The 20,710-nt window shown below is 45.1% G+C and overlaps 1 protein-coding gene across 1 annotated transcript in view; it reads left to right on the top strand.

The window, feature by feature from the left end:
* Positions 1-5,464: 5,464 nt before the first annotated feature.
* The window catches only part of TXNDC15 (thioredoxin domain containing 15), a 46,154-nt gene continuing 30,908 nt past the window's right edge, over positions 5,465-20,710 (top strand). The window contains exons 1-3 of the mRNA XM_040344758.1: positions 5,465-5,663; positions 8,403-8,881; positions 12,718-12,881. Coding sequence (XP_040200692.1) covers positions 5,600-5,663; positions 8,403-8,881; positions 12,718-12,881 — 707 coding nt within the window. The 5' untranslated portion in view covers positions 5,465-5,599. The remainder of the gene's footprint in view (positions 5,664-8,402; positions 8,882-12,717; positions 12,882-20,710) is intronic.

The following is a 20,710-nucleotide window of genomic DNA, read 5'->3' as shown; positions in this document are numbered from 1 at the left end:
CATGTGGGCAGCCATGGGGAAGAGCACAGCCCGCTGTGACTCCTCAATGCTGGCCAGGTGAATGAGGTGCGACTCTTCTTCCCTGAGGCGCTGCTGGTCAAACTCAGACATGCCCAACCCCCGGACTATCGGTGCCCCCAACACCGGCTCTCCCTCCTGACCAGGCCCTGACTCCGGGACGACACCAGCAACCACCTCCTCCTCCTCTTCATCATCATCCTCCTCCTCCTCCTCCTCCTCCTGGTCCTGGCCCTGGTCTCGGTGGAGCATTGCTGACTCCTCCTGCTCCACCAAGGCACTCTCCCCAGCCTCGAGCAGGCGATCTAGTGTCCTCTCCAGCATGAACAGTATTGGCAGCACACTATTGAGGCCAATTTGCTCACTGCTGACCATCTTGGTCGCCTGCTCGAAGGAGGACAACACTTGGCAGACCTGGTTTATCTGCCCCCACTGCGCACAGGCGATGAAAGGGAGTTGTGGTGAAGCCCTCTGAGTGCCTAGTTCCATCAGGTACTCCCTCACCGCCCTTTGCTGCTCCCACAACCTCTTCAGCATGTGGAGGGTGGAGTTCCACCGCGTCACACTGTCCACAATCAGCCTGTGAAGGGGCAGATTGTACTTCCGCTGCAATTTGGACAGGGACGCGGTAGCGGTTGGGGAGCGCCTGAAGTGGCTGGCAATCCTACGCGCCTTTGCCACAATGTCACTCAACCCTGGATAAGTGCGCAGGAACTTCTGCACCACCAGGTTGAGGACATGTGCCAGACAGGGCACGTGCGTCAGACTGCCAGCATGGAGGGCGGCGAGTAGGTTGCTGCCGTTATCGCAGACAACCATACCTGGCTGGAGCCTTCGGGGTGTCAGCCACTTCTGGACCTGAGCTTGAAGTGCTTTCAGCACTTCTTCTGCAGTGTGTCTCCGGTCCCCTAAACTAACAAGCTGGAGCACGGCCTGACAGCGCACGTGCCCCACACTTGAGTAGCTACGGGGGCGCTTGCTGGGAGGCTCAGCAGCTGCGGAGACAGTGGCTTGAGGGAGACCAGCAGTTCTCCCCTGGACACCCCGGGGCGGCACCACAAGATCGGTTGCCGACGATCCCTCACCGACGCCTCGGAGGGAAACCCAATGGGCCGTGAAGCTGATGTAGCGTCCCTGCCCATGCCTGCTGGTCCAGCCATCCATTGTCAGATGAACCCTGTCGCTGACAGCGTGATCCAGCGACAGGGTTACATTCTGAACAATGTGCTGGTGTAGGGCAGGGACACCAGTCCTGGCAAAGAAATGGCGGCTGGGGACACGCCATTGGGGTTGGGCCTGCTCCAACATCTGCCTGAAGGGGTTGCTGTCAACTATGTTGAAGGGCAGCAGATGTTGGGCAATAACCCTTGCCAGGAGCCCATTGAGGGAACGCACACGTCGGTCTCCAGGGGGGAAGGGAGTGGTGCGGTCAAAGGCGTCTGAAATCGACGCCTGGCGCCGGACGGCAGTGCGGGACACAGACGTGGAGGGTGCTGTGGAAGTAGAGGTCTGGCTGCCGGTACCAGTACCTCTACTAGAGGGAGCGGGGGGGCATGACCTGCTGGAAACAGATGAAGATGTGGCAGGGGCTGCTGTACCCTGCTCACTTGTGGTGGTGGCGCTGCTACCACCACCACGCTTCATCTCCTCATACAACGCCCAGTGGTTTATCCTGAGGTGCTGGTTCAGGGCTGTGGTACCCACCCGAGCCAAACACTTCCCTCTCTTCACCCTCACTTTACAAATCCGGCAGATGGCCACGGTAGGGTTGTCTGCCACCAGGGTAAAGAAATTCCAGACAGGTGACTTCAGCACCGCCCTCCTGTCAGATGGGGTGACGCTTACTTGCACCTGCTGGGATTCGGTGCGCACAGGTGGAGCTGCCTGCTGCTGCTGCTGCTGCTGCTGCTCCTCCTCCTGACACCTCCTGCTGCCATCACCAGTGGAGACCCTGACGATGGTCTCCCTGGTGGTGACCTGGCGCACCGTTTCACCAGGGTGCCTACCTTCCCCGTCGTCACTGACGTAGTGAGCCGACGCGTCAGATGGCAACCATGATGGGTCACCCTCTTCGCCCCCAGAGATGTCAGACCAAGGGCTGAGATGTGTTGGTCTGAGGGAACCACGTGACATGGAGCCTCTAGCCTGGCTCCGCTGTCCCCTCACCCACGCCTGGGTCTGACTAGGTGCTGCTGTTTCCTGCACCAAAACAGCAGCACCAGTTTGAAGGGATGTCTCTGGGATACTGCCAGCAGGTATCCCATCCTCCTCATCCATCCCTTCAAAAAGGTCCTGACCATCAGGACAGAGCTGGAGGTCTGCCTGATGCATGGCCTCCCCCAAGAGATCCCTATCACTGTCGCTGTCGAACAGTAAGATGCTGGACTCTTGGGGGCTGGGGGGGGGTAGTACAGGCAACGGTGTAATGGTGGTACTACTGTGAGTCGGGACCGACGACTCAGTGGCACTGCTGTGCCCCATGTAGTCCACCACTACTTGAGCCTGAGATGGCAATATCGGGCGGCTGCCCGATGGGAAGAACTCCCGGATCAGGCGTACTCCCCTTGCACCCGATCCTCTACCACTAGTAGGGGCACGAGAGGTACCCCGTGCTGGCAGCGATCCAGCACTGGGAGTAACTCCCCTACCCCTACTGCCACGGCCACGGATGCCGCTCATAATTGCTGATATGTGTGTGGGGGGGTTAAACTTTATTGGGGGGGAAAATGTGAACAAAATGTGTTTTTGTGTTTTTTTTACAAGACAGGCACGCAGACAAAGACGTACACAGACAGCTACTAAACTATAAGAAAAGTAGTACACCAGACAAGGACTACAAAATTAAAGAAAAAAAAAAAAAGCACTAAACAAACACTAACTTTTTTTTTTTTTTTTTTTTTAAACACAAAACACAGACACTAAACACACACTAAGCTAAGCTAGATGAAATAAATGTACACTAACAGTGTGTACACTTACTACACAAAATTTAACTAAACTGAACACAAAACTTAGCTTTTATAAAAGCTCTTTAGGGAAAACTAAACAAAATTTGAACTGAGATGCCTATCAAATATCACTGAACAGTGAACCTGCAAGATCTGACAGTAACACAAGATGAACAAAACTTAGCTTTTAGAAAAGCTCTTTTATAAAGCTCAGATCAATATGTGTTCTGAAATCTCTTGCAAATATAACTGAACAGGGAGGATTGCAGGATCAAACAGTAACACAAATGAAAAAAACAGCACAAAACAGCACAAAACGTAGCTTTGAAAAAAGCTCTTGGGTCTATTGCTTTGAAAAAAGCAGTTGATATACTGGAAAAGATCCACTGGAATCACTAAATAGCAATGCTGGTGATGATCTAAATCAATCAAGAACAAAGACACAGGAAACCAGGAACACAGAAACAGCCTCCACACTCTATAGCCAGCTTCTGAATCTGCAATGAAATGGTGCTGGGAGTGAGCTTATATAATGTCCATGCAGGCAGGTTCCTATTGGTTGCTAACCTGTGACGAGTGTGGAAGGAGAACTCTGATTGGCTCTGATGCAAAAGGGCGGAGCAAATAATCGCGCAATATTCCTATTGCCGAATATTCGCATTGCGAATATTCGGCAATATAAAATGATCGCTTCAGCTACTCGGCCCAATGGCTCTAATCATACCAGCAATGCTTTCAGACGTCTATGGAGATCACTAGGATGTGATCTGTTTTAAAAATGAAACTGTAAAAATCGCTCTGATGCGGAAGATCGGGGCGAGGAAAATAATCGCGCGATATTGCGTTTGCCGAATAATCGCATTGCGATCTTTCTGGAAAATTCAATGAACGCTTCAGCTACTCGGCCCAGGGTCTCTAATGATACCAGCAATGCTTTTAGACGTCGATGGAGATATCTAGGATGTGATCTGATTCAAAAAAAAAATTGTAAAAAATCGAATATTCGGAATTGCGAATATTCACCGCGAATTTCGAAATATAGCGCGATTTCTCGAATATGCTATATTCGAGTCGAATATTCGCAATGCGAATATTCGTGAGCAACACTAGTTAGAATACAGGTATTTTGAATTGTCTTACATTGTATTGTATTGCATTGCATCACAGCTGTGCCAAGGGGATTGAGCCAAGTAAGTGGGGTTTATTGGTAGAGTGCAGGCCCAAATTAAATCAGCAGCTCCTTCGGGGGTCAGTGCTACATAAGGTTTGACATATTGGGTATCTATTTACTCGGTGCAACCTCGTCTTTTATATTTTCCCACAAATTCGATTATTTCTTGCGTTTTTTTTGCCCTAAAAATTCACTTTAGTGTATTTTTTACTGAAATGCTGTGTTTCCTAGACCTTTGCGGTAATATCATGTGACATAAAAAAAATGTAACTACCACAATTTTACTCTCTAGGGTGTCTGCTTTCAGAAATTATATATTATTTTGGGGGTTTTGTGTAATCTAAATACATTTTTTACCTGCTTGCCGACCAGCCGCCGGCGCCAGGTCGGCTCGGCTGCATGAGATCCCATAGCTATACGTCATCTCGCGAATCAGCCAATAGGGGCGCGTGCACGCCCCCGGAGGCGCGCACCTCCCCACTATAAAAATGTCAATGGTCCCAAAAATTTGTCAAAAGTGTCCGAAGTGTACGCCATAAGGTCGCAGTACCGATAAAAATCGCTGATCACCGCCATTACTAGTAAAAAAAAATTATTAATAAAAATGCCATAAAACTATGCCCTATTTTGTAGACGCTATAACTTTTGCGCAAACCAATCAATAAACGCTTATTGCGATTTTTTTACGAAAAATATGTAGAAGAATACGTATACGCCTAAAATGAGGAAAAAAAAAGTTTTTTTTATATATTTTTGGGGATATTTATTATAGCAAAAAGTAAAAAATATTCATTTATTATTAAAATTGTCGCTCTATTTTTGTTTATAGCGCAAAATATAAAATACACAGAGGTGATCAAATACACCCAAAAGAAAGCTCTATTTGTGGGAAAAAAAGGACGCCAATTTTGTTTGGGAGCCACGTCGCAGGACCGCGCAATTGTCAGTTAAAGCGACGCAGTGCCGAATCGCAAAAAGTGGCCTGGTTATTGACCAGCAATATGGTCCGGGGCTGAAGTCGTTGAATGCAAGGGAGCATAGGTTGATTAAAAGAAAAATCTGTGGAGGGTGGAGCTCCAGTCTGCAGCCAGATACCATTGGGAAATGCAGATGTGACAGAAAACATGTCACCTCCACTTCCAGGTGTTGTTGCTAATGTCTATTGACACATAAAGTTACTAAAAAAAAGTGGAGTGGAGGACACATGCTTCCTGTCGACAGTGAATCTCCAAATACAGCCACTCCTTGTTTGTTACAATACAGTTCAATAAAAAAAAAATGGAGTGGAGGTCACATGCTTCCTGTCAAACGTGGAGCTTCACTCTGCAGCCAGGCCCCTCTCTAATCTGCAGATGTGTATTTAGAAGCGGAATGTTATTTCCTGGGAACCCGGAAGAGATTTGTGCAGAGTGTCCGGAAAGCAGCAGACAGAGATATATGGGGGGAATTGTTAGTGTGGAGGATGGAGGTGTTTCCTCTGTGTATGCGGGCTGTCTTCACATTCGGAGTGATTTCTATTGCACTAGGTGAGCCTGCGTCTGTGTGACCGAGGAGTGCCAGTGTGTCTGTCTGTCTGTATGCTGGGAGACATCCATGAAGAATCTGAATGGCTGGACATTGTAGTCTCATCCCAACACTGAATCTCCTAGCAGGGCCAGCTAGTATTGTGGGTTTATTTGGTCAGAAAAGACAGCATGTAGTATTTTCCTTGCACACTATACTGGCAGCCTGTGACATAGACTGCAAGAGGGATGAGCTTCAGGCTGAACAAAGTTTTAACCAGAACTTGGCTTGTTTGTAGTTCGGCAAAAGGATGAACAAACAAGTCATATTTGGCCAGTTCATCTGCCTGATTCTCTAGCTGATGTTTGTAAATATCAGCCCTCTTTCCTGGTCACTCGGGCTGCATGTCTGGATACAAATCTAGTAGGATTTTTAAGGGAGAGGTCAGCTGTGTCCGCCTACAAATTTCAGTCAACGCAGGTTTCCTTTTAAAGTGTAAACCATTTAAATTTTTGGATTTACTAAGTAAAGTAATCGGTCTAATTCTCTTTTTGCCCTTATAAAACCTGTGTCATCTTTTAATTTTTCACAGCTGTTTTAGTTGTAAGCCCAGGTTCACAGTGTGCACACTGTGTTCACACGCGCACAATTTCACTCCCGCTTGTCAGTCCCGATTTTGGCCGCGATTACAGAGACATCTGTGCAGACGTCAATGTAAATCACGGCCCAAAATCGCAAAAAGTAGTACAGAAACTACTTTTTGAAATCGTTGCAGCGTCGCACTGATTAGGTCGGTGTCATTGCCAGAAAATGCCGCCGATTTGACAGCAGTGTGAACCAGGGCTGAAGGTTTGTTATAGTGAGGAAATATAGAGTGCCTGAAAGTGGGCTGTTTTACGATGGTTCCCACCTGCAGTTACAGTGGGCGTGTTCACTTCTTCACTCCTACATGTACCATGATGCAACTGTTGTGACTTTCTGGTTGGGTGGGCTCAGTCTAAGTGTACGCTCTGGACTGTGTCTTTAAGCCATCACCACAAAAAAATAAAAATAAATCGATTACCACCAATAGTAAACAGACAATGACAGGCACAAACAGCAGAGGGCAAACCCATTACTACCAGCGTGGGGGCCACACTCCTGCACACGCTCTTGGCATACAGAATGATGCTTTATTGTCCCGGAGGCCACTCCCATACAACAAGTCATAGCAGTGTGGGCAGCGCTACTCGGGAGTCCGGAACCGGTACTGGGCTGCACAGGGATACCTTACGCAAGCCGCAGAGCGTGGTGTACGTTATCTAAGGAAGAACAGTACAGAGATGGGGGACAGTACTGCACCCGATGGACCATGCAGATTGCAAACACTACCAGTAAGGATGAGCTCCGGCGTGTTCGCATAGAACACGTGCAGAGCCCGCCAGGAAGTGAGCATGGCGCTGCTCTAATAACAGCATCGGGACAATGTCTCCCTGGCTGTGATTAGCACAGCGTCGTGCTCACTTCCTGGCGGGCTCTTCACGTGTTCTATGCAAACACGCCGGAGCTCATCCTTGACTACCAGTAGTTTATCTACAGAGAAGCATTGCAATGCCTATTAAGGGGGAAATACATCTCATCATGTCATGTTTGTAGCCTATGCGGAGAGCAGATCTTTGTGAGGGACCCAGCAGGGCCAACAACTACAAGCTGCCTGCAGAAAACTACAGGAGGAGGCTCACACAAGACCAGTCACCCTGCACAAGGAGAGCGAGCAGAAGTGACTGGTCTTTATTACAGGAAGCTCCTGCACACAGGCAAGTTTTACACTGGATTACTGCACTGTAATGAAAGGAATACACAAAGCACACCAAGATTCAAGGAAGAGCACACCTTTATTTAGTTGCTTATTCCAGAGTTCGGATAGTTAAATGTATGTCTTGCAGCATTCCAGGTAGACATACATTTCTGGTGACCATTAGTGACATATTTTACCTGCAAAACCCTAAAATCAGTCAGTTATTGTAAGGAACATGGTGTAAAATGCATTAACCCATAGAAATAAACAAAATTGGCTGGGTGTGAATATTTATGAAGGACCACCCAGTCAAAAAGGTAAGAGGGGATTTAGGAATCACTGTGTGTGTCAACAACTTGCTATGTAAAGGCATCAATATATGCAGCTAGTTGGAGAAATGTAACACTGTAAGGGCTCATTCACACTGGCACTTAGCCCCATACAGTGTGAAGAACCGTTTGTTTTTCTTTCTGTACTCGCTGAGCTGCACACAGGTGGCACATATAAGATATGCTGAGTCTGTACAGCTGAATTTGACAGGTACGTGGGGATGGATGACATACAGGTTCTGTGTCTCTTCGCACTGTACAAGGCTCGGCACCCCTGTGAATGCCCTCTAAACAGCAGATATATTTTACTAAATACATCATGTACTTTCATTCTTGAGGTAAGCTGGCCATAAACGTATCAGAATTTGTCTGGTTCAGCAGGGGCTGACCAAACTTCAATCGGCATGTGGCTGTCCCTACTCAACTGAAGTCTGTTAAAGAGACATGCTGGAAATATTTTCTACAATAGCGGCTGCAACCGCTTATCAGTGTATTCTGATAGAGGCAAGTCCAGCTGTCAGAATACAATGGATGCGGCCCTACTGGTTGAAGGATAAAAGAAAACTCCCTGTCTATGGCCAGCTTTAGTATATATCTCTGGTTGTTTGATAGAAGAAAAAAAATAAAGTTAACACATGTGCATGATTTTTACTCAGGAAATTATAATGAAGATCTCTATTCAGAAGATAATGACACTGGAGTTGGGCACAATGTGGATGCCATCGCTGAGTCCATCAACAGTGAACGAGTTGGTGTTTCAGAGACTGTTCAGTACAAGACGGCTGAAATAGCAGATGCAATGCAGAGTTCAGACATTCAGACTGACCCAGCAGTGCTTTTTTCTATGGTACCAAAGAAGATGAAGGACAAAGTTGTCTTGGAAACATCTAATGCGGTGTATGAAACCCAGAAATCTGAAGGAGAGTGCAGCACCAATGAATGCCCACATAGTACTTCAGACGACCAACTGAAAACAAAAAGGCAAAACACTGCTTTGGATACATCAAATACAGAACAGATACAATCAGAAGAATCAAACGGCACAGATGGCAATAAACCTCTGAAAGTAAACTGTGTGGAGCGCAATATCACCGGAATAGACAATTTCACTTTGCAGGTCCTCAATGTTTCCCAGGTATGACTATTGTGAATATGTCATCCAGCACTAGACTAATTCTTGAAGCCAAACAGCCAGTTGATCCAACAAGTTGCAACTGATGCTAGCTCTTTAGCTGGTGTCTTTTTTTTATATTTGACATTTTGACATCACAAAATGGTCAGACATGCATGCAGGACCCCACCTTCACATGAGACGGTAAAGTCTGGTGGTTTGGCTTTTGTTTCTAAAAAGGAATATTCATATTTGGACCATGAACAGGGGAGAAGCGCACATGTAGCCTAATCACAGACATGTATAGGGAGTAGTGACAGACCAGATTTTTTCCAACCTAACTAACTTTTGTCTACCGAAAGTGGTTGGATGTTGTTGTCTCAGGATGCCTCATAGACAAAAGATTGCGTCCTCTGCTGCAGATGGCCGGACCAAATCACTGTCATCTCATGTCTATGATGTATGTGGTCTGTTGTGCTGATTTGATATGTGATGTTTGTATAATATTACAAGATTATCTTTACTAACAAACAGAAAATTATTTATGAAATACATTTTGGCAAAGCACAATATAGCCACTTGCAATATGCACTGTGTGTGTGTGTATGTGTGTGTGTGTGTGTGTGTATATATATATATATATATATATATATATATATATATATATATATAATTTCAGTACAGACCAAAAGTTTGGACACACCTTCTCATTCAAATAGTTTTCTTTATTTTCATGACTATGAAAATTGTAGATTCACACTGAAGGCTTCAAAACTATGACTTAACACATGTGGAATTATACATAACAAAAAAGTGTGAAACAACTGAAAATACATTTCATATTCTAGGTTCTTCAAAGTAGCCACCTTTTGCTTTGATTACTGCTTTGCACACACTTGGCATTCTCTCGATGAGCTTCAAGAGGTAGTCACCTGGCGCAGCACCCCATCACTCTCCTTCTTGGTCAAATAGCCCTTACACAGCCTGGAGGTGTGTTTGGGGTCATTGTCCTGATGGATGGAATAGCATGCCGCTGCAAGATGCTGTGGTAGCCATGCTGGTTCAGTATGCCTTCAATTTTGAATAAATCCCCAACAGTGTCACCAGCAAAGCACCCCCACACCATCACACCTCCTCCTCCATGCTTCACGGTGGGAACCAGGCATGTAGAGTCCATTCGTTTACCTTTTCTGCGTCGTACAAAGACACCGGGGGTTGGAACCAAAGATCTCAAGTTTGGATTCGTCAGACCAAAGCACAGATTTCCACTGGTCTAATGTCCATTCCTTGTGTTCTTTAGCCCAAACAAGTCTCTTCTGCTTGTTGCCTTTCTTTAGCAGTGGTTTCCTAGCAGATATTCTACCATGAGAGCCTGATTCACACAGTCTCCTCCTAACAGTTCTATAGATGTCTGCTGTAAAAGGTGGCTACTTGAAGAACCTAGAATATGAAATATATTTTCAGTTGTTTCACACTTTTTTGTTATGTATAATTCCCACATGTGTTAATTCATAGTTTTGATGCCTTTAGTGTGAATCTACAATTTTCATAGTCATGAAAATTAGGGTTGTACCGATACTAGTATTGGGACCGATTCCGAGTATTTGTACTCCCGCAAATGCCCCCGATGCCAGATCCGATACTCCCACCGCCGCCGCCGCATCCTCGCTTGGTTAATACTGGCGGGGAACATTACAGCTTTCATTTGAATAGCTGTAGTGATTCGCGTCGCGAATAGACACTCCCCCTTGCTCGGGTGAACTATCCAATCCCGAGCAAGGGGGAGTGTCTATACGCGGCGCGAATCACTACAGCTATTCAAATGAAAGCTGTAATGTTCCCCGCCCGTATTAACCAAGAGGCGGCGCAGCAGCATGCAGGTAAGGGGGACATGGCTGCATATATGGGGGGGACATGGCTGGATATGGGGGGGACATGGATTGGCTGCATAATGGGGGGGACATGGATTGCCTGCATATGGGGGGACATGGCTGCATATCGGGGGGACATGGATTGGCTGCATATGGGGGGGACATGGATTGGCTGCATATGGGGGGACATGGCTGGATATGGGGGGGGGGGCATGGCTGCATCTGTGGGGACATGGCTGCATATGGGGGGGACATGGATTGGCTGCATCTGCGGGGGGACATGGCTGCATCTGCGGGGGGACATGGCTGCATCTGCGGGGGGACATGGCTGCATCTGTGGGGGGACATGGCTGCATTTGGGGAAAGTATCGGTATCGGCGAGTACTTGAAAAAAAGTATCGGTACTTGTACTCAGTCCTAAAAAAGTTGTATCGGGACAACCCTAATGAAAATAAAGAAAACTCTTTAAATGAGAAGGTGTGTCCAAACTCTTGGTCTATAGTGTGTGTGTGTGTGTACATATGTTGCAGTTTGCAAATGGTTTAACGGGTTGTGCCCGATAGCCATACATCTTTCTTTCTTTCTTTCTTTCTTTCTTTCTTTCTTTCTTTCTTTCTTTCTTTCTTTCTTTCTTTCTTTCTTTCTTTCTTTCTTTCTTTCTTTCTTTCTTTCTTTCTTTCTTTCTTTCTTTCTTTCTTTCTTTCTTTCTTTCTTTCTTTCTTTCTTTCTTTCTTTCTTTCTTTCTTTCTTTCTTTCTTTCTTTCTTTCTTTCTTTCTTTCTTTCTTTCTTTCTTTCTTTCTTTCTTTCTTTCTTTCTTTCTCAGCCGGTGATTGGCTTTCTCATGAAAGCAGTCTGAGCAGCTTTCAGAAGCAGTGGGATGGGTTGTCAAACTACATACACTTGTCGGAATCTCTCTGCGTTAAATAATCTATTGGTTCGTGTGGCTGGCCATAGAGGTGACCAGATAATCTGTCTCTATGGTCTTTGAGGACGTCATGATGCATGATGTCACTTACGGTCTTGGGTAGAAGCAAACTATTTTTTTTTTAACAAAAGATCACATACATGTATTTTATTTATTTTTTATCTTTTGCTTTTAAAAGCAATTTAGGGTCTTTTTTTGAGCCCAGATCTCTCCATAAAGAGGACCTGTCATCCCTTACTTCTATTACAAGGGATGTTTACATTCCTTTATCAAAGGAATGAAGGTGAACGCAAAAGGTGTCCCCTGATAAAGTCACATGGGTGTGACTTAAACACGTAGGGCTTGAGCAGAGTCATACCGGAAGTGACTTCAGAGTATATGCATTATTACTTTGTGCTAATGTGAGTAAAACCACCATGTTATTACACCATGGAGAGTCTCTTTTATATATGACTATAATCGAGGAGGATGTTGAGGGAGAATACCCAGGATCACTATAGAGGAAACGTACTTGCCATAGAGATCCATCCTGCTGGGAAGGAGCATTTGCAACCCCTAGAAGCAAGCGAGCAGAGATGCAGACCGCCAGATTGAGACTACTGTTCTATGCTGTTACCTTACAGCAGTAAGGTGAGAGCCCAGTGAGAACAGAGGTGTCTCAACACTGAAAAGAGGATTGTATGTTTACAATTCACTATTTTATATGATTGTTCTTTTATCACTGCACATTGAGAGACGAATGTCTGAGTTTTTATATTTATTTATGGCGTTTGCACTTTTTTTTTTCTCTCCAAATATTGAATTGCACTACTACTACTAGTACTTTCAGTGCACAAGAGAGATGCATAATTAAGAGGAAAGTAAACTGGGGCATTCTTAATATGTATTCTGTTAGTACAAGTGTCTCTAATTTTCACTTTCTCGCAATAAATATGTGTTTATTCTACTCTGTATCATTTTAAATTTAGTGGGCTGCTCCATGTGGGGAAGTCGGGGTTTATTTGTGCATACACCCATGGTATACATTTAATTTAATCTTTGGTTTTTATTTTGTATTTTATAGGACCTTATGGAATTGCTTAACCCCAACAGCAGCGAATGCACCATGGTTTTGTTTTTCACTCCATGGTGCAGCTTTTCTGCTGCTTTGGCACCTCATTTTAATGCATTACCTAGAGCATTTCCAACTTTGCATTTTTTGGCCCTGGATGCTTCTCAGCACAGCAGGTATGATGTATGAATTAAACTTTTTTGTTTTTTTGTTTTTTTTACAACAGTTTTACAGTGCATATTTATGGTTGTGGTAGCTCTGTTGCATTAAAATGATCCTAACAAATATACAGTAGTGTACTGTAGTGAGTGAGTTTGCAGTGAAATGTTATTGTGTATGTATAGCCACTGTCCTTTTATTTATTTTTAGAGACGTTAAGGCTGCATTCACATCTGAGCGACAGCCGCGTTCGCGTGTAGCGGCGTATTTTGCCGCGAGTACACAACTTTCACTTTTTTTTTTTTTTTTTTTTTTTTTTTTCTCAAAGTCTTCCCATTGCTGTCAATGGGAAAACGCCTATGTCGCCTGAAAAAAAGGGTCCGGGACTTTTTTTCAGGCGACAGGCGTTCGGCGTCTATGAGATGTGAACCATCTCCATAGACAGCAATGGGAATTCTCCCCTCGAGCGACAGAAGCGTCCGGCGTCGGGCGTTTTGTTGCTCAGGTGTGAATGGGGTCTAAGGGGGTTTGCAGTTGTTAGTGATCTGCTAGTAAGATTTCCTTTCACTTCCTGTCTTGGAAACAAAACAGGAGTGACAGGAAATCTTCCCAAGCCAAGGGAATTCACATTTTTGTCTTTCTTTTTCCTCCTTTTCTACTTCCATACTTTTATAGAGAAATGTGTTTTCCCCCATAGATGCTCTCCAGACAGCCTCATACTGAAGGGTTTAGGAAAAGAAGGAACCCACAATGATGTTAAAGGGGGGGGGGATCCCTAAATAGCTTCCTTTACCTTAGTGCAGGAGAGTCGGGACGCCCACTAACACACAGCTCCTTTCTCTATCTGCAAAGTAGAGAGCGTCCTGACCCTCCTGCTCGCCCCCTCCCCCTCAAGAGGCTTTCTCCACACCAGGGAGAAAGCCTCGCATTACTGTGTGTAGTTACAGACAGAAAAACAGGAAGTGAGGATTTCTCAGAAGAAATAAGGACATTTAAAAGCAAAATCAAAGGATGAGGTAAGTGAAGGAGGACTGCACTAAGGTAAAGGAAGCTATTTGGGGAAAACATTTTTTTTTTTTTTTTTTTTACCTTTACAACCCTTTAAGCGAGTTGATATTCTCTTTCAGGCTGGATTCACACTGATGCAATTGTTGTGCTATTTTGCAGATTTGCACTACAGACCATTTAACATGGTTTCCTATGGAACACATTCTGTAGTGCAAAATGCCCCAAAAAATTTATAGGTGTGAATCCAGCCTCAGTGGGTGATATGGTGGTTAAATAAGTTCTATATACGTTTTTACATATATTGTATTTACCTACGTTAGAAAGAGGTTGAGAGATTACAGTTGGGTTGGGACTTTTAAATATATCGGACCAGTCTTTTGGGTCTGTGTGCAATTCTTCAGTTTTATTTTGAAGAACATTTTATGTGTGTGTGTGTGTGTGTGTGTGTGTGTGTGTGATTGAGATAGATTATATATATATATATATATATATATATATATATATATATATATATATATATATATATATATATATATATATATATATATATATATATATATATAATCAAATTATACAGGGCTTTTTTTTCTCAGACAATAGGTGCAGGAACTCCCCCTTTCTAAGTCACCCCTTGTCTCTGCCCTTACCTCCCAGTACCGCCCCTTTTAGACAATATAGAACCAAGTATAATTTTGTTGTGCCAAGTAATTTGTATGTAATTTGGTAAAGAAAAACAGTAAAATGGATCGCCCCCCCCCCCCCTAACAATGGACCACCCACAACAACAAAATTCCTCCCTAGCAATAATAGACTCCTGGCTGCATTAACAGATCTCCGCACAGCCAGCAATAATAGTCTCTCTGGCTTCCATCAACAATAGACCCCTCTCCCAACAGTAGATCTTTCAGCAACAACTGACCCCCCAGCAACATAAGACCCTTCCCAGCAACAATAGACACCCTGCAAAAACAGATCCCCAGCGTTCCCCCGCGTTCACACATATTATATATATATATATATATATATATATATATATATATATATATATATATATATATTAAAAAAAAATTAGAGAGACCGACTTGGTATACACTAGTAGATTTTTTTTTTTTTTTTTTTTTAATACAAATTTTTATTGTTGGAACGTTTGATTGTCTAGGTGTTTAATTTTTTTTTTTTTTTTTTTTTATATAAATGTCATGTGACATTTCTTTAAACACAATACAGATTAGGTGGCACTGATCTGCAGCACTGGCAGGTGTCACTGATGGCTGGGGGGCTCCGCTCGCAGGTATCGGCTAAGGTAACGGGAGCATTTGTGCGAGTACAAGTACTCGTGCAAATGCTCGGTATCGGGACAACCCTATTAGTAACCCTTTAAATAAGATTGTCCGAGGGTATGCTGGGTTGTCACATCACAAGGGGCTGGTGTGTCACCGGGTGGCCCGACCCTTAGTTATTTGTTAAAGGGGGCTTCAAGATTCTGATAAGCCTCCCTGCCCACAGACTCCCACAACCACTAGCCAGGGTTGTGGAAAGAGGGCCCCCCTGCTCCAAAGCACCCCCCCTTTCTTGGCCCTCCAGGCTGCATGCTCAGCTAAGGATCTGGTATGCCAATGGCGTAGCGTCGGTTGTCAGCACCCGGGGCAAGGCAAGTCATTTTCGCCCCCTAACCTGTGGACTTTTAGCACCCAAGAATGGTGGCCCAGGTACCCGTCACTCACAGCTTGAGCCTCTGATTGGCTGGCTGCCTGCAGCCTTTTATTATTGGTTAGATCTGAGATATCTCTTTTATTACAGTAGTCAAAGATATCTTCTTAGTATCAACCAATAATAAATGGCTGCGGGCAGCCAATCGGAGGCTTAGGTTGCAAATAACAAGGAACACCTATATACAGCAGATCAGGCAGCCAAAAATAAACCAGACATAAGGGTTGTGCGTATTATTTAGTGATCGATATACTACAGGAGACAGTCAGAAACTGCAGGCATACTATAGAAGATGATCAGAGACTGTAGATGTTCTACAGTAGACATTAATCGACTGCAGACATGGTACAGGAGCCGGTCAGAAACTGCAGACATACTTACTACAGGACATGGTCAGAGACTGCAGACACTCTACAGGATATGGTCAAAGACTGCACATATACTACAGGAGATGTTCAGAGACTGCAGACATAGTAACATAGTAATATAGTACAGGAGACGTTCAGAGACTGCAGACACACTACACAAAATGGTCAGAGACTGCAGACATACTATAGGTAGGGCGTTTTTTCTCAGAGAATAAGTGCAGGTCCTTAACCACACCACCACCGTCTAACAGTGGGAGAGTCTTAATGGGGCATTGTTAAATATTAGTTGTGCATTCTGCACAGAGTGCAGCTTTCAGGAGTGCAGTACATACAGAGTTCATTAGTGTACTGCATACAGGGTGCAAAGATCAGGAGTACCCCAAGTACAGAGTGTAAAGTTTAGGAGAGTGCTAGGTACAGAGTTAAGAGTGGAGAGCTAAAGAGTGCACTGCAAACAGAGTTCAGGAGTGCACTGCATACATCGTGCAGACTTCAGAGGTCCGCTACGTACAGAGTGAAAAGATTAGGAGTGTACTATACACAAATAGAAAAGATTAAGATTCTACTACGTACAGAGTGCAAAGTTAAGGAGAGCGCTAGGTACTGAATGCAGGGTTCAGTAGTGCACTATATACAGAGTGAGGAACTCAAGAGTGCACAGAGTTCAGAAGTGCACTGCGTAGAGAGTGCACTGCAGAGTTCATGAGTGTGCTACCTACAAATTGCAGGGCTCAAGAATGCATGTCTCACAGGACAGTTTAAAACCCCCCTTCCAGTAAGGGCTCTTCTCTCACCCCCAAATCCTCTCTTCTGAAGAGCAGCTACAACTTACAGTAGGAGTGCAATGTTAGGTGGGGATAGTGCAAAGACTGGATATAGGCGATGATATTGGTGTTAAATGGGGGGGGGGTTGGCAGGGGGGGGGTTGGCAATGTGCTAATTTCTAACTTGGGGGAGAGTTGGAACATTGGTGCTAAGTAGGGTTGCCACCTTTTCTTCAAGCTAGACCCGAACACTTTAGTGGCACACAGCATTTATTTTTCTTAGATCAGCAGTCAGCACCCCCCATTAGAGACCCCTATTAGCGCAGAGCAGGATTCGACAAAATCCGGGTGCCCGGTCGCAATTGCGACACAAAGGGCGCCCTGGCGCCCAGGGAAGCTTAGGCCTGCAGAAGGCCGCGGCCTCAATTACTGGCCGGCGCGGCCCGACGCGATCGTGCGGCGGGGGAGGGGGGGGGACGCACCGAGACACAGGATACCCCATGCCGGCCGGTAATTGAGGCAGCCACTTTGCGGGCTTCTGTAGGCCTAAGCTTCCTTCTGTGATCTGGCGCCATCTTGTGTTGGCCGTTGACATGACAAGTAAACCAGCAATTCTAATGGGTTTTTCACTGCCATCTCCTTCTCTCTAATTAGAGCCCCCAAACATTTATATATATTTTTTATTCTAACACCCTAGAGAATAAAATGGCAGTCGTTGCAATACTTTCTGTCACACCGTATTTGCGTAAGGGTCTTTACAAGCGCACTTTTTTTGGGGAAAAAATACACTTTTTTTAACTAAAGTTAGCCCAATTTTTTTTAATTTTATATATTGTGAAAGATAATGTTACGCCGAATAAATTGATACCCAGCATGTCACGCTTCAAAATTGCGTCCGCTCGTGGAATGGCTACAAACTTTTACCCTTTAAAATCTCCATAGGCGACGTTTAAAAAATTATACAGGTTGCATGTTTTGAGTTACAGAGGAGGTCTGGGGCTAGAATGATTGCTCTCGCTCTACCAATCGCGGCGATACCTCACATGTGTGGTTTGAATACCGTTTACATATGCGGGCGCTACTCATGTATGCGTTTTGCTTCTGCGCTCGAGCTTGTCGGGATGGGGCGTATTTTCTGGCTCCTAACTTTTTTAGCTGGCTCCTAGATTCCAAGCAAATTTGTCAAACCCTGGCGCAGAGTCCCCTTATATCAGTGCCCCCTCCCCCCCATAGAGACCTAAATTAGAGAGAGACTCCCCCCTTATAGCATCCCATTCTGTTGTATTGTCTATGCCCTACCGGCAGGAGGGACAGTCACTAAGGCTGCTGTGAGTGGTAACCGGACAGAATTTGGGAGGGAACTGGCTAAGTGTGTCTGGAGCTGAATGGGAGGTGGAGCGGCTCTAAGAAAATCCCATGTGTGCGCACAGCTGCAAAAGTGTCATTGTTGCTAGGACACCGGCAGACCTAGCAACCAATGACTGAAAAGCATTCACAGGCTGGTGGGGAGCGGGGCGACAGACACCCCATGGGGGAGAAAGCGGAGGGAGAGGGTGCACAGCACAGGAAGCTGCAGCCAGCAGGAATATTTACTGAATTCAAGGATAACCCCCACTGAGTTCCCAAACTGGCTCCATCCCCAGGACCGATACCTGACGGCAGTATCAGGACAAGGTCATCCAGCGCACTGGGCAAAGATGACACCACACTTCACATCTCGGTCTCAGTGTGGCTCCCGCTGGGAATGAAGGCAGCTTCTCTGTCTTCCCCTCTCCAGTCATATATGTTGCATGACAAGAAGGCAGTCTGCCCTCACTCCCCAGTGGCATTGCGCTGAGACTGAGGAGTGTTTTCAGCAGGCGTCCTCTTTTTTTTCTGCCCACAGTAGGTATATGTAGGCAATATGTTGCCTCCTCATCACCTGTTTTAAACCCCCCAAGCTGCACTACAACTGTGTGCATTGCATGCAGTTGCGGAGAGGTTTCAGTGTGGCCCCATTCACACGGTTTTGCATGCTGAAACTGACGAGGGGGTATAATTCCTGTCGCAACTGCAAATACAAATATTGCAGCAGTACCATCTGTACACCTCCAGTTGCTGCCTCTTCAGCTTAAATGGGGGGGGAGTGATAGGGAGCACTAAAATGAGGCTCAGCAGCATGATGCATTGCCCCCACCTGCAAGTGTGAACGACCCAAGGCTAGGTTCACACTGTTGTGGGTTGTTGCATGTGCAGGACAGTGTGTAAATGGCACCTATTCCCACACCCACAGCCACCGGTAGGAAAAATTCCCTGTTTTTTACAGACACACAAGGCTGCCATTTATTCTCTGAAGGTGCAGCATATTTTCAGATGTGGGAATTTGCATGGTACAAAAGCACCATGCGATTTCCCTGCAGCTGTGTTTTCATGGAGGTGCAGGGACCTTTTTCCTGTGTTTCCTGCAGGTACAGAAGCCCTATTAAATGAATGGGTTGCTGTACCCACACAAATGCGAGTCACAGCAAATACATTGGTGTGAACCTGACATCATAATTAGCTAAAAGGAAAGTGCCTCCAAACATCATTTATCTAATACTCTCCTATTTAGCAAACTTATTCACAGTGTTCAGCTGAAAAGAGCATAACACAGTTGCCTTGTACCTGTAGTTCTAACTTCTGTGTTCTTGAATTTAGTCTCCACATCTTTTGTCTGCTTCTGTCCAAGTCTGTCAGCCCGCCCACCACATGCATTGCTTTAGTATTCTTATAGCTCTGTCAGGGATGCAGTCCCGACATGTTTTGCATCTTCTGCCGGCTTCTATCCCCACCCACCATCTGTAGCACTTCCCTAGACTATATTCTACAGGTTTGATAGAAAGTAGGCGGGCCAGTGGGCGAGGACAGAAAATGCCAGGACTCAAACTAGACGGAGCTAAGAATTTTATAACAATGCAAATGGTGGGCGTGCTGACAGGCGGGGAGGAAAGTAGACAGAAGATGCAGGACTCGAGCAGATGTGAGCCTTGCTGGTGGTGGGCTGGGACAGCAGCCACCAGTTTCGATCATGTAACTAAGAAGCAGGAGATACTGAAGCCGCTGCCCATCCCTGAGCCGCAACATGGCGGCTGGAGCGCAGCGAGTGACACTGTCCATAGAACAGAGTGACACTGGCACCGGATGCTGCGCCCCCCTAAATTTTGCGCCCGGTTCCACGGGCCCCCCTGCACCCCCCCACGCTACACCAGTGTGGTATGCTGTTCTGTGCTGTTTTTTTTTTATTAGAATTTATTTTTTCCCCCCACTAAACCTGACAAAAAATGCTGATAAAAGCTTGTGTGCATGAACACATTGGATAACATGCCTGAGAGTTAAGAGGCAGTTAAGAAATAAAATAAAGTCTGATGCCCTAAACGGCAGCTGTTAAAAGGCCCAAGTGTGCATGAGGCCTAAATAAGCTCTACTATTTCTTATCTGCACAGGTGACTAATTGTTCAGTAGTCCATGGTCAGGCCTGTGGAAAGGATTCAGAGATGTGAGATTAGGTTTCCTATCCATTGAACTATAAAAAGGGTACCATTCATTTTTCTCATTGTGTTTTTAAAAGTGGAAAACCTCTTTAACCACTTCCATACCGGGCACTTACGCCCCTTCCTGCCCAAGCCAATTTTCAGCTTTCAGCACTGTCGCACTTTGAATGACAATTGCGCGGTCGTGCTACACTGTACCCAAACAATTTTTTTATCATTTTGTTCCCACAAATAGAGCTTTCTTTTGGTGCTATTTTATCACCTCTGCGGTTTTTATTTTTTGTGCTATAAACAAAAGAAGAGTGACAATTTTTTAAAAAAAAACACTATTTTTTACTTTTTTATTTAATAAATATCACAATTTTTTTTTAAAAAAACGTTTTTTTTCCTCAGTTTAGGCCGATATGTATTCTTCTACATATTTTTGGTAAAAAAAATCGCAATGATCATATATTGATTGGTTTGCGCAAAAGTTATAGCGTTTACA

The sequence above is a fragment of the Rana temporaria genome, chromosome 3 (assembly GCF_905171775.1).
Source record: "Rana temporaria chromosome 3, aRanTem1.1, whole genome shotgun sequence".
Classification (NCBI taxonomy): Eukaryota; Metazoa; Chordata; class Amphibia; order Anura; family Ranidae; genus Rana; species Rana temporaria.
The sequence above is the reverse complement of the archived record's forward strand: the minus strand, read 5'-3'. Positions and strand labels throughout refer to the sequence as shown.